The sequence below is a fragment of the Eriocheir sinensis genome, chromosome 67 (genome assembly GCF_024679095.1).
Source record: "Eriocheir sinensis breed Jianghai 21 chromosome 67, ASM2467909v1, whole genome shotgun sequence".
Taxonomy (NCBI): Eukaryota; Metazoa; Arthropoda; class Malacostraca; order Decapoda; family Varunidae; genus Eriocheir; species Eriocheir sinensis.
The window spans coordinates 7,498,354-7,512,065 of NC_066575.1; the positions used below are offsets into that span (position 1 = coordinate 7,498,354).

At 46.7% G+C, this 13,712-nt stretch overlaps 1 protein-coding gene across 26 annotated transcripts in view; it reads left to right on the top strand.

Moving 5' to 3' along the window:
* LOC126988037 (galactoside alpha-(1,2)-fucosyltransferase 2-like) overlaps positions 1–13,712 on the top strand; it is a 147,167-nt gene that overhangs the window by 7,252 nt on the left and 126,203 nt on the right. For 13 of the 26 annotated variants that reach the window (XR_007741402.1, XR_007741403.1, XR_007741400.1 and 10 more), the window contains exons 4-6: positions 8,473–8,683; positions 11,673–11,834; positions 12,661–12,848. The exons of 4 other annotated variants lie outside the window; for them this stretch is intronic. Coding sequence is in view for 18 of the 22 variants with exons in the window: in XM_050845808.1 (XP_050701765.1) it covers positions 8,473–8,683; positions 11,673–11,834; positions 12,661–12,848 (561 nt within the window). In the remaining 4 variants the exon portion in view is untranslated. Of the gene's footprint in view, positions 1–593; positions 751–1,464; positions 1,734–8,472; positions 8,684–11,672; positions 11,835–12,660; positions 12,849–13,712 lie in introns of those variants that run through there. 9 more of the 26 variants (XM_050845809.1, XM_050845794.1, XM_050845796.1 and 6 more) reach the window with 5 other exon arrangements.

Below are 13,712 nucleotides of genomic sequence, written 5' to 3' on the forward strand. Positions count from 1 at the left end.
AGTGCATTCAGTACCCATTTCATTCTCACTCTTCAGATATTCTTTTCGTATCTTAAGAACAACCATTTCTTATATACTTGTCTCTCATAGCTTTTACATCTTCCTCCGAACCACTACAGGTGCTTTCATAATATTTTCGTCCCTCGTCTTTCTCAGAACTTCAACAGTCCACTTATTACTAACTTTTATCTGGAAAGTTAAGCACCTCTCTTCAAACCACTACGTTGCCTTAACAGCTCATGTATAACTTCATTTGTTCCCCTTTATGACTTCTACGTTCTCATCAGAGCCTCAACAACTGCTACACCACTTGCTGCTATTCTCAAAACATCTTCAGTTCCACATGCTGACTAAATCTTCCTCACTTTTCTCTTATATCTTCTACGTCTTCCTTGCTCCAGTGGCACATACAACATCCTTCTCTTTCTCTCATCATCTGCATACACCACATCTTCCCCTCCTGCCATTCTCAAAACTTCCTCTTCAGTTACGCACACCTAAATCATTCTCATTTTTCTCTTATAATTCCTGCGTCTTCTTCAGATAACTCCAGTGGCATAAACACTCGTATACATCTCTCTCGTTTCTCTCAGACGTACTACAAGTGCAGTGTGCCGGGCCCTGCGTACTACGAGTCGGCTCTGAACTATTACCGCGACAAGCTCCAGAACCCGGTCTTCGTGGTGGCCTCCGACAGCCCGACCTACGCACGGCAACACCTGGGAGGCAACAAAGATGTCGAGTTTTCAGGTAATTAATTAGTCTTGTTATACGCGCACGTATGACACACACACACACACACACACACACACACACACACACACGCACACACGCACACGCACACGCACACGCACGCACTCACTCTCTCTCTCTCTCTCTCTCTCTCTCTCTCTCTCTCTCTCTCTCTCTATATATATATATATATATATATATATATATATTTTTTTTTTTTTTTTTTACACCCTACAACCTACAAGTGGTTAAAAAAAAGAATATGCGTTGGTAGCAGTTTTAGATGAGCCACAGTCGGAGGCCGTGCATCAAGTAGACAGAGAATTATGAGCTGTCCGCGACCACATACACTCAGGTACATCTGTCAATGACGAGTGACACGTGTGTTAACCTTTGCCTATATTAAAATATTGCTGCGTTGGGTGCCAGCACGTACAGTTGCTACCAAAAGTTACGCGCTATCCGCTTGGGGCGCCACTTGTCCCTCTGTTACAAGTTTTCCACAGGGGAGCGCGGGAGTGTCCTCTCTTTACTATATACTCTGGAAGTAGCAGTAGTAGTAGTAGTAGTAGTAGTAGTAGTAGTAAAGATAGGAGAAACAATAGAGTTCTAGTAGTTTTTTTTTCTTTTTAAGTTTACTTAATTTCTTCTTTCCTCATTTTTATTTTTGCTCCCCTCCTCCTCCTCCTCGTCCTCGTCCTCCTCCTCGTCTTGCTGCTCCACCTTACGCAGACATGAAGACTGCGGCAGAGGACATGGCGTTGCTGGGGTCCTGCTCCCACTCTGTCATGACTGTGGGTTCCTACGGGTTCTGGGCATCGTTCTTCGCGGGCGGGGAAGTCGTGTACCCGCTTGGCGTCAACTGTACTGTGACGCCCTTCGTACACCCCGACACTCTGGGCCCGCGAGGCTACGAGAACTTCAAGCCCTTCGATATGGACGGCGGCGGGCCAGTGTAGGGCAGGGCGTGGTGTGGAGGGTGTGGCGTGTTGGGTGTGGCGTAAAAGTAAATTATTATTATTAATATTATTATTATTGGTATTATTTTTATTATTATTATTATTGGTATTATTATTATTATTATTATTATTATTGGTATTATTATTATTATTATTATTATTATTATTATTATTATTATTATTATTATTATTATTATTATTATCAATATTATTATTATTATCTTTTTTTTTTTTTGAGATCCATGACAAGCCACGAAGGAAAGAAAACAAGTAGACTCAAACAGAGTCCCCTCGATGAGCAGACGTGGATATGAAAGATGAAAGACACTGACAGGAAGAAGAAGAATGGAGAAATAGGGTGACAAAAACAAGTGGTCAGCGGCCGGACGTGTAGATTTTGGTCATCCCGAGCACCCGGGTTCAAGTATCAGCACAAGGCGCTAACAGTGTTCAACAATTGCCAGGTGTCGGAAGATTGCCCATCACTCCTAACCTCAGCGTCTACGATCCAGAGTACCGGCGAGGGACAGTATGAACCAGGCTTATCATATAATTATCACGTCAGCCATTTGAATTAGAACTCGCCTGCGCCACTAACGGGCCGGGGCCATCCACCATTCTCTCAAGAGAGCATACCGGGGCTAAAGGCAGCACATAAGAAGAAAATATTTGTGTTAATGGGGCCTGATGCACTTATATCCGTCAGCATGGGACATTTCTGTACTGCTCAGACAACAGAGTATTTTATAGAAACCTTTGATCAAACTCCCCGAGGCAAGTACCAACAGGGTAATAATAATCTCCATGGGCGGGAGTTGCCGTGCTCACCGGGATCCTCAAAACAGGAGGCTGTGGAAGAACTACTGAAAAAGAACTTATGATCTTTTTTTGTGCAAGTTTTTTTTTTACGTCGCGGCCTATAGCGCCGGTAGGCTTCTTCCCGGTGGGGCCTGATGGTCGGCCCAGCCCGTTCTGGCGCAGGCGAGTGTTTATAGTGGCCCCATCTTGCATTGGCTCATGCTGCCCTCCCGGAGCTCATCTTTAATCCTAGAGTCCGGATTGATAGGTGGTCTTCTGGACAGCATGTGGGTAGTTTTAAGCCACTCGGCGGCGGCTGAAAAATCCCAGCTTGGTGGCACCGGGCGGGGATTGAATTCGCGTCCTCCTGAACGCGGTGCTGTTACTCTGTCGATTCAGCCACCGCCTCCCCAACGACACTTGACAACGTTGTACTCCAACGTTGTCAAGTGTCGTGATATTTATACAAAATCTTTGTTATTATCATAAAAAAACGAAACAATCTTAACACTATGACCTTATTGGATTACCCAATTATTTAATTGAATTCATTTAAAGGTAGTAAATAGCTGACATATGAGAGGAAGCGAGAGGTGTTGAAAGTGTGTGGCAAGGTGCGGGGCTTAACTGACCCCGCAGCCGCCACACACCACCCGCCAGTTTCTCGTGGAAATACTATATTCGTGCCGCAGACACTGGCGTGTGGACGGAAATATAAGTTTACCCGCGGACTAGGCCTTGTGAAGGGGCAGAGCCCACCAGGTAGTGCTAGGTTCTATGGGCGTGGCCCAAAGGGTGTAACCACATTTTGCATCGGGCTTTTTATATCAGTAATGTGTCTTTCACAAAGTCACGTAATTTCCTTTTAGTGTGTGTTGTCAAGACTGTAGAAGCTGCAGACATTGAAGGATCATCAGTAAGATCAGCTCTTTCGCTTTTCATCTTTAAGTAACTTGTGTAATTGTGTAAAGCACCGTCGGGTATTCTGACTCGGGTAATAGACAATACAGTGAGCTAACTTCCTCCTTCCCGGCATCTGCTTTGGTATTTAGCTGATGTGCTTGACGACAGGCTAAGGTCATCCAGCTCACAAGACGTGCGGCCTCACTCCTGGGTGGCTGGACTGGAGTGTGGCCGCGAGTGAGGACAACAGCCCTGTGTCTCTCTCTGTTTGTGAATAAAAGTTTTTCTCTCTCTCTCTCTCTCTCTCTCTCTCTCTCTCTCTCTCTCTCTCTCTCTCTCTCTCTCACACACACACACACACACACACACACACACACACACACACACACACACACACACGCAAAGAATAAATATTTTTCCTGAAACAATTGCCTTGACAAGACCGGTGATAAATTGACACACACACACACACACACACACACACACACACACACACACACACACACACACACACACACACACACACACACACACACACACACACACACACACACACACACTGCAAGTTTATGAGATTGTCCACAGAAGGAAAACATACTGAATACGCAAAGGAAATAAATTGCAAAACTCATAATATATTAGTTATTTTTTTTTACGTATAAGTAAAGTTTTCATAAAAAAGATTTTTCTAGTATGAGGTGAGAATCTGCCGATCGAAAGCTCCTCTGAGCTAATAAGGCCAAAGCCGCGTCCACCATTCCTTGACCCTGGGCGGTCTTGCACAGCCTGCCGCTCCATAAACAAAAAGGCGCTCCTCCCCCGGGGTACGAGCGCGACCTCTCCTGTCCCGTCTTGTTGTTTGCATGCCAAGGCTGTGTCCTGACTCCCGGGAACGTGTGAACTGCAGAGATCGCTGACAGTGTATCGTGTTCATGAGAAGGGTATGAACAATAGGTTTGGGTGGATAACTCTTTACTAACTCCTTCATGCATCAGCCCTGTTCGCATTGCCCGCGGGCACAAGCGAGCAGTTTGGCTGTTGACGGGCGTATGTTTGTGCCCGCGGGCAAAGGAGTAAAATGCTTTCGATGGTGGATGAGCGATTTCGCCAACCAGTGCCGGTAACAAGGTAAAGAGAATCTCTTAACCTTGCCCGGTAATACATCGCTGCCTGACACACGATGACACATTTTTTTTCACTTTTCCTTTTCTTTTTCACACACATGGCAATAATGATTGTTACACAGTGCTGGCTTCTTGAAGCTCTTTCCGCTACGTCTAGTGGTCGTGCCGCAGACACTGCCGTGTGGACGGGAATACAAGTTTGCCCGCGGACTAGGCCTTGTGACGGGGCAGAGCCCACCAGGAAGTGTTAGATTTTAAGCGCGTGGCCTCAAGGGTGTAACCACACTTTTCGTCGGCCGTTTTATGTCATTGATATGTCTTTCACAAAGTCACGTAATGTCCTTTTGTGTGTGTTAGTGAACAAAACTGTAGAAGCTGTATGCATTAAAGGGTCGTCAGTAAGATCAGCTCTTTCGCTTTTCATCTTTGAGTTACTTGTATAGTGGCAGGAGGCAACGTCGAGTATGCTGACTCAGCGTAAGAAACATTATTGTAGGGTTACTTCCTCCTTCCCAGCAGCATTTGCCCTTGACGACAGCCCCCTAAGGTCATCCAACTAACATGGGACGCGGCCTCACTCCTGTGGGTGGCTGCACAAGAGTGTGGCAGCTAGTCAGGACATCACCTCTTCCGCAGATATCTTCTCTTATAAATCAATGAACGGTGCATTACTATTCTTGTCAACGAAAGCCACGCGCACCTGTGCTGTGGAATTGCACAGGTGTATGTATAATGTTTGCTAACGTGGACTTGTCAGGAGAGCGTGTGGCTTCACGCGTTTTTGTGTACTCGTGGCCAGCAGTTGCATCAACATTGCCTCCCTGAGAAGTGGACTTGACGGTGGTGCGTTGCACGAAGTTGAGGCAGACGCCTGAGGAGCTGCCTCCTGAGATGTGGAGGTGTGGTGAGTGGATCATAGTTTCCTTCCATTACTCCTCACCGTGTCCTTTCTTTTCTTCTTTGTCTTCTTCCTCCCCCTCCTCCAATGTAGTTCTGATATCGGCCGTAGTTGCTTCTCGACCAGACCTTTCGCATACACATTCCTGTCAGTGATATAGTTTCTCTGCCCAACGGAGTCTCTGCCCTGCCCCACAAAGCTGTTGTGCTGTGCAATAAATTGTATATAGTGTAATGCGTCTAACATTATTTTTTCATCGGCTTGTGACAACATGCAAGGAATATCAATTTCATATTCTTCCATATTTATCAAAAGAGCCATTTTCTTGGAGCATATTTTGTTATATAACTCCTCCCTCCATGCAGTGTGCGTGTCTCCTATAAAGAGACTTATCCCAGCGACTCGTATCTCCGGAGGGTGCCTCTCCTTACTAAGCCCTTAATGAGGTTTGGCCTCTGCACTAAGAAAATTATAGGAAGTCGCAGGAAGGGAGAAATGCAGACGATGGAAGGCAGTCCAAGATTTTACCAGTGAGGGAGGAAAGAACGAAGTTCTTGGTTAACTCTTTCATTAGGAAGCTGTGTGTTTCTTAACAATCTGCCTAGTCAGAATTTCCTTGATGGTTTTATTTATTTTTACCTTTGCTAGTTCCGGTAAAGATTCTAGTATACTTGAAATCCCTCTACAGTATAATTGTTTATAATTATTGAAGAAGTTTATCTATTTATCTTCATCACTGTCCATCTATCAGCATACCTGTGTCGTGTCGCCCCAGGTGTTCCACTGCCCCGCGGCCAGGGCAGGCGTCGCTGCGTGATGCTGGCGATGATGGCTGTGATGGTGCTTTTCCTCCACCTCCTCGTCTACCGCCGCGGTATGCATGTGATCTGTGTGCCTTGAGACGTGTCCAAGTGTTGTCAATGTTTTGTCACACGCAGAGCTTAACGTAAAAATGGCTTTACTGCCCCCCCCCCTTTAAACTTCACATCTCTCTCACTAAATCAGCTTCCTCGAGGTTGGGGGTTCTGTACCGTCTCCGCCAGTTCTTCTCCCCCGCACAGCTGCTATCCATATACAGGGGCCTTGTCTGCCCTCGTATGGAGTATGCATCTCATATGTGGATGGGCTCCACTCACACAGCTCTCTTGGACAGAGTGGAGTCTAAGGCTCTTCGTCTCATCAACTCTCCTCCTCTTACTGATAGTCTTCAACCTCTTAAATTCCGCCGCCATGTTGCCTCTCTTTTTATCTTCTATCGATATTTTCACGCTGACTGCTCTTCTGAACTTGTTAACTGCATGCCTCCCTCCCTCCCGCGGCCCCGCTGCACACGACTTTCTACTCTAGCTCATCCCTTTACTGTCCATATCCCTTACGCACGAGTTAACCAGCATTTTCATTCTTTCATCCCTCACGCTGGTAAACTCTGGAATAATCTTACTTCATCTGTATTTCCTCCTGCCTACGACTTGAACTCTTTCAAGAGAAGGGTATCAGGACACCTCTCCTCCCTAAATTGACCTATCTTCCGGCCACTCTTCTTGACTTTTGTAGGAGCGGTGAGTAGCTGGCTTTTTTTCATTATTGTTTGCTGTTTTTGTTTTTTTTTTTTTTTTTTTACTGTTTCCTCTACTGTAAAAAAAAGCTGTGTCTCATTTCTCCTGACAGTGGTAGAGCCCTTCACTTCTCTTCGGCTGCGGGATGGTGTGGTCGAAGCGACCGCAACTCCACTCTCAGTCACAGCCTGGAAAGGAAACAAGGCGACCACTCAAAGCACAACGACCACAACGTCACAGCCAACCACAGTCAAGAAAGGAAACAAGGCGACCACTCAAAGCACAACGACCACAACGTCACAGCCAACCACAGTCAAGAAAGGAAGCAAGATGACCACCCGAAGCACAACGACATCAGCGCCACGCCCAGCCACTGTCAATGAAAAAATCAAGGCCACCACCGTGAAGAAGGAAAACCCCTTTAAGAATCAGGTGAGGTTGAGAACTGTTATAGTCGCTTATCTGTTGCTTTACTCCAGAGAAAGCAATCAAGGGCAAAAAATAAATACAATAAACGGAAATAGGCAGGCATAGCTGCAGCATCATAATAGGCTGAAGTGAAAGAGTCTGAGTACTCAAAAACTGTGCGAGGTGTCGATGAAAGAACGAAGAGCTGGTTGACTCTAGCATAAGGATTCGGACATTATAGGGGTGACCTTGAGTAAAAAATCTTGAGCAGCAGAAGTGGTGGAGGCAAGAAGTTAGCATGTGCGAAAGAAGAGTTTGTTTGAAAATAGGGGTAAAAGATGCTTAAGGAGGGGAGCACACTGGCTGAGGTAGATGAGTCAGTGAGAGGAGTGAATCTGATGAAACGGAAACCTTGGGCACTGCTCAGTTCTGAAGGGCTGAGTGCTTGGAGCCCATCCACCCAAGACAAGGGTGCTTCATATGGGAGCTAGCACACACACACACACACACACACACACACACACACACACACACACACACACACACACACACACACACACACACACACACACACACACACCTTTCGTAGTGCATTGTAGGTACAGCTGTTCAAACATATCCCGTTGAATGATATTTAGCACACACACACACACACACACACACACACACACACACACACACACACACACACACACACACACACACACACACACAGTCATAAGTAAGGGTGCGGACAGGAGGCAAATGGCTGGGTGAACTGAGCTTGGGCTAGGCGATTGGAGACCCCATAGGACTGTTCCGAGGGGATGTGCTGGAGACCACGTCCTCAGCTGGGGACTCGGGGTTTCCAGAGTCCAAGGGCGACGAGAGACGAGAGAAGCTTGGGGAAGTGTGCCTAGGAGACGCCGTGGTAGCAGACCGCCTGCACAATACCCTGCTATTATTAGCCTTACTGCAACTTTTACTTCCTCTACTTTTCTTTTACTTTTTTTTCTCTTCTTCAGCTCTCATCATCATCATCTTGTTTTTGCTCTTCTGCTAATGGTGCTCTTACTTTTCGTACTATAATATAGGACTTTACTCCTTGCACGCAGGTCATCCTGAATGAATGGCCTCCAAAGGTAAAGTTTCCACTGATGTTGTTCAACAATCCGGGTCGCCTCGGGAATCGACTTAACTCGTACGCTGTCGCCCTCACCTTCCACGCCGCCCACAACGCCACCGCCACCACGGCCGTCACGCGAGACTCCATGAACCAGCTGGTGACCCTCCTGGACACTACCCGCCTCACTCTGCCCGTTGTAGGTATGATATATATATATATATATATATATATATATATATATATATATATATATATATATATATATATATATATATATATATATATATTGTTATTACGTTTTCGCGTATGGCTGGGTTCACACGAGACACTTTTTTGTGGTCAGTGGCCGCCACAAAAAATGGTCGCCACGAGAAATGGTGGGTAGGTGCACCCTGCACACGAGCCACTCGGTAGCGGCCACTAATGAGGTCAGTACGTGGGGTTATGGATCTCGTAGTGGTAGCAGCTGTCTGTGCTCTCTTGGCAAAAAGCGTAGAAAAAAGTACTGGATTCACCTCATAGTTAGCAACAAATTACTGCGTGTGGCATTCCACACATCATCTACAGAGCTTAAAAAGCACCCTGATAAATTTTTTGACTACTGCAGGAAGTCACAGGACAGCTTTGGTCATCTAATGACAGTAATTGGTCCACGTATAACACGGCAGGACATCAACATGAGGAAGTGTGTGCCAGTAGAAGAGAGACTTGCGGTAATCTTTATGTAAGGCTGAACATGAAGAATATAAAGTCACATTAGATGTAGATTATTGACTTAATTCATCAGTCTTTGCGGTTACATAACATTTCCACTTTCTACTTCCGGGTAAATAAAACTACCACATTCAGTAATTAATCCACACCAGAATCAATTAATGTGCAAAACTATGAAACGAAATGAAACATTAATTCTGAAAGCATATAAGAGGTCATCCATCATATCCTGAACACAGGTTATGCGTGAAGGTCATACTTATACATCATTATGACAGTTTATATTCATAAAAGTCAGTGTCAAGACGGAAATTGGCGGGTGGCAGGGCGGTGGCCACCGACAGTGGCTCGTGTGCACGCTGCCATTTGATACAACGGTATCTATCGCCGGCCACAGTGGCGTGGTCGGAAAAATGGCTCCGCCCGCCACAACTCGCCACTGTTTTGTGGCGACCACAAGAAAGTGGCCCGTGTGCATGCACCCATAGAGATGTGTGTGTTCTATTTCTGATTTTCTCGAAAATATAAAAAATGTCAATAAAACGACCATCAAGGCTGATTCACACTATACATAAAGTGACCGGCCCGAAACGTACCGTTCCGGGCCGACAAAATATTCTTCAATGGGAAACCCATTGTTGTGTTCACACTGCTACGGACCTGCACGTCTCCGGCGCGGACCGTCACCACCACTTGCCGGTCGGGATTGTCGGCGAGAATATTTTGCAGGTCCGCCCCGGTACGGAACGATCCGTAGCCTGTCAGTGTTGGATAGTGTGAACACGCTTCCGTCACCGACCGGCACCAGCACAGCAGACAGGCGTGGCCTCGGGGAGCGTAGCACCGCAATCATTCATTCTCTCTCTCTCTCTCGCTGTTATTGCCTCCCTAAATGTTGTACGTGTTTCTTTTAGTGATGGTGTCCTCAAGTAGATTTAGCAACTCATGAAACTGATGTCTGGACAACCTGAAATACTGGTGGAACTTTTGTTCGTCGTCCACCAGTTCTTTGTAGTTTTGCATATTCTCCTGTTTTCTTTTTCTTTAATGATTTATGTACCCAAAGTCTTTTGTTTTTCTTTTGGAGATTTTCGTTTTCCTCTTCTTCCATAAGAAGTGATGTCACTGCCAAGTCATTGTCGCTAATATTCTCGAACATGGTTAGCACAGCTGGGATGTGTCCGGGCTGAGAAAGAGACGGTGTGAGCAGCACGATGTTGCCGGTCCATGACGGTCCCGTGCAGGTCCGGGCCGTTTACGTGCTGGTGTAGTGTGAATACACATGCTGGTGCCGGTCAGTCACGGCCCCGTAAAGGTACGGTCACGCGCCGTAAACGTGCTGGTGTCGTGTGAATCGGCCTTAATGCAGTTACAAACTCTTTTTGGGTGTCAAAATGAGCAGAATAATCAGCCATACTGAAGAAATATTGGTTTATGCTATGATAATGAGTAGATTGGACTACTTATTACAAACATAACAAACATCTAGTTAAAATTTAAGTAATGCAACAGTGAATGATGGACGAAAAAGACGCATCATTGCATATATGCAAGTTTACATGTACATGAAAAGAACGTCGTGTTTAAGTCACTCAGGGTCAGTTTCAATTGCCACTCTGTAAATGTTGTGACACTCCGTTATTACAGGTTCATGCAGCTATGCACTTCAAGTTTTTGGCCCTACTAGAGCAAATGAAAGTTGCACAATTTTTGCACTTGCAGCAGACTATGTTTGTGAACTCATTTGGCAGAGGATCGTCCACACTGACGAGTGAGTGTAGTCTTCTCGTAGCATCCTCGTACCATCCACTTTCAATGGGCGACTCAGTTTCAAGGATTGGTGCATCTGCCTGAAACCACACCTGAGCCTGGTGGTGTGCGCGTTTGATGTGTTGTTCAAGACATTTTCGACTTGGCGGAAGCTTTTCTTGGGCTTTGGTGGCCTTTTGAAACACGCGGTGTCGCACATCGCTGATGTTATTTTCGTCCGAAGCTGGTGAGTAAATGCGGCAGAAGAACTCTTCCACACTCCGTATGGTGGATTCTGACAGCGTGCCACGTCCGAGATCATCGAGCAATACTCCGTGTTGCTGGAATACCTTCCATGTAGTTCTCTACCCGTGTCCACTTGGTTGACTGACCGTGTCACATCCTGTGACCGCATGGTACAGCAGGATGTTACGCTGCATGGTCGGTGTCAACTGTATGTCGTGCACAGCCACATAACGCCGTTCCTGCCTTGTGCCAGTTCTCATCCAGAGCTCTCCACTTAATTGTCCCGCGAAGTGTGTGAGCAGTACCAATACGTCGGTGTCCCTGCACGAGAATGTGATCCGTTCGTATCCATCCATCTAGGCCGCCTTGCCATGCAACCAGTGTCCTCCTGGACGCGGTGCCCCCACGCTAACCACTCAGCCACCGCACAAAAGGGTAGCGCACCTAACTTCATGGTCCTCATCGACCTCTTCCTTTCAGATGGAAACCTTGTAAACGAGGCGCGGAAGAAGGGGGCGCATGTGTCGGTTGGTATTCCCAGCTGGAAGAAGAACGACATGATCAGCCACCTGGAGCCGGCCTACCAGAGGGGCGAGAAGGAGTACCGAGAGACTGGCAAGCCGAAGATGTACTCGCTGGAAGGTACGGTGAGTGAGTGTGTGTGTGTGTGTGTGTGTGTGTGTGTGAGAGAGAGAGAGAGAGAGAGAGAGAGAGAGAGAGAGAGAGAGAAATAGATAGAGATAATTGCAAAGTTTTAAAAACAATGTTGTATATTGTAAAATAAGGTTATTTTCATTACACAGTATTGCAATAGACATGCAGTAGAATATGTTATAATACAGTGTAGATAGTACAATATTTAGTACGCTAGTGAACCTAGAAACTGCGTTGTGCGCATGCGCCGGTGCACAGCGCGATGTGAGGCACACGCTTCGTTCAATAGCGGCTGCATCGAGCCCATCACCGGGACCAGGACGTACCCAATTCAGAGGCGCAAATAGTTCAAATTGAGGAGGTACCCGATGAACAGTCTCCACAATACCAGAACGCACCCACTTTAAAATCGCAAGCCCAGACTGTACTAGATAAAGAAGCCACATCAACCCAGACTGTACCCATCTTAGAATCTCCCCCAATACCAGGACATACCCAATTCAGAGGCGCAAACAGTTCAAATTGAGGAGGTACCCAGTGAACAGTCTCCCCAATACCGGGATGTACCCACTTTAGAATCTCAAGCAACGACTGTACTAGATAAAGAAGTCGCATCCAGCACACCGCCACGTCAATTATTCTACCTCACCGGCCTCGGCTCATCTCTGTTTCTTCCAGGCCAACCCGTCAATCTGTTCGTTCTCTTTGATAGTCAAGAAACTTTTTACGGCTCACGGCTGGCTATGACATTATTTGTGCTCTGAAGTTGCTGTTTGTTCTAAACTCACTGTACGACTTTGCTCTCCTTCACCAGGATATCCCAACCGCATGTATCTGCTGGCGGGGCACCACCACACCATCCGCGCCGCCTTCAGGTTCAAAGAAGACTTAAAGCAGAAGGTTGCAAGGTTCCTGGAGGGGGTGCGGCAGAAGAGGGGCCGTCGGGACATCACCTTCGTCGGCTTCCACATTCGGAGGACGGACTACACGTATCATATGGAGGTATACCTGAAGCCCGGCTTGATGGTTTTAGGCTGGCATGATCTTTTGTTCCTTTACTTCAGCCCATGTTTTCATTTTCTTGTAATTTCATTTCCTTATTCATCAAGCACTTGCTCTGATGCTTTACTCCAAAAGAAAGTGTAGGTTGATCATCCTGTAGGCCTCCAGCGTTAGTTAGTTTGATGACTCGAATTGTAGCTATGCCTCCTGTTCCTACTGTGTTTTTCCTTTTTTTTGTCGCCTATGGCGCCAGTAGCCTTCCTTGGTGTGGCCTGCTGGTCGCCCGAGCCGGTTGTGGCGAAAGTAAATGATTACAGTGGCGCCATCTTGCTTAGCTCCTACGTTCCCCCAGAGCTTATCTTGAGTCCGGGTATATAAGTAGTCTTTAGGAGAGCATGTGAGTAGTTTTGGGCCACTCGGCGATGGCTGGAAAATTGCCAGCTTGTTTGTAGCGGCGGGCGGCACGCCAACCTGCGTCCTGATCGCAGCGCCAGCCCGCCGACCACTCACCCGCCGTCTCCCCTACCTCTTCTTCTGTAATTGTTTTTACCTATACCTTTTTTCTCATGTATCCCTAATTCCCGTCGTTTCTTCGTGTCATTTATATATCTGTCTATCTCTAAACTGCTTAATACCCAGGGTGGAACCAGTACGCTGCCGCCTTTGCCCGCCCCGCCTCCCGAGGGCTTAAAAGGATAATTCACCCCATTCTTTCCTCCTCTCGGAAATGGCTCGGTGTGGCCAGCTGCGGCTTTACTCGATCCAGTTAAGGCAGATGAAGTATGTAACAAAAAGACATAGTGCTTAATACCCTGTGCCGGGATCGAACCAATACTTGGGGGAATGGGACGACATTCTTAGAAC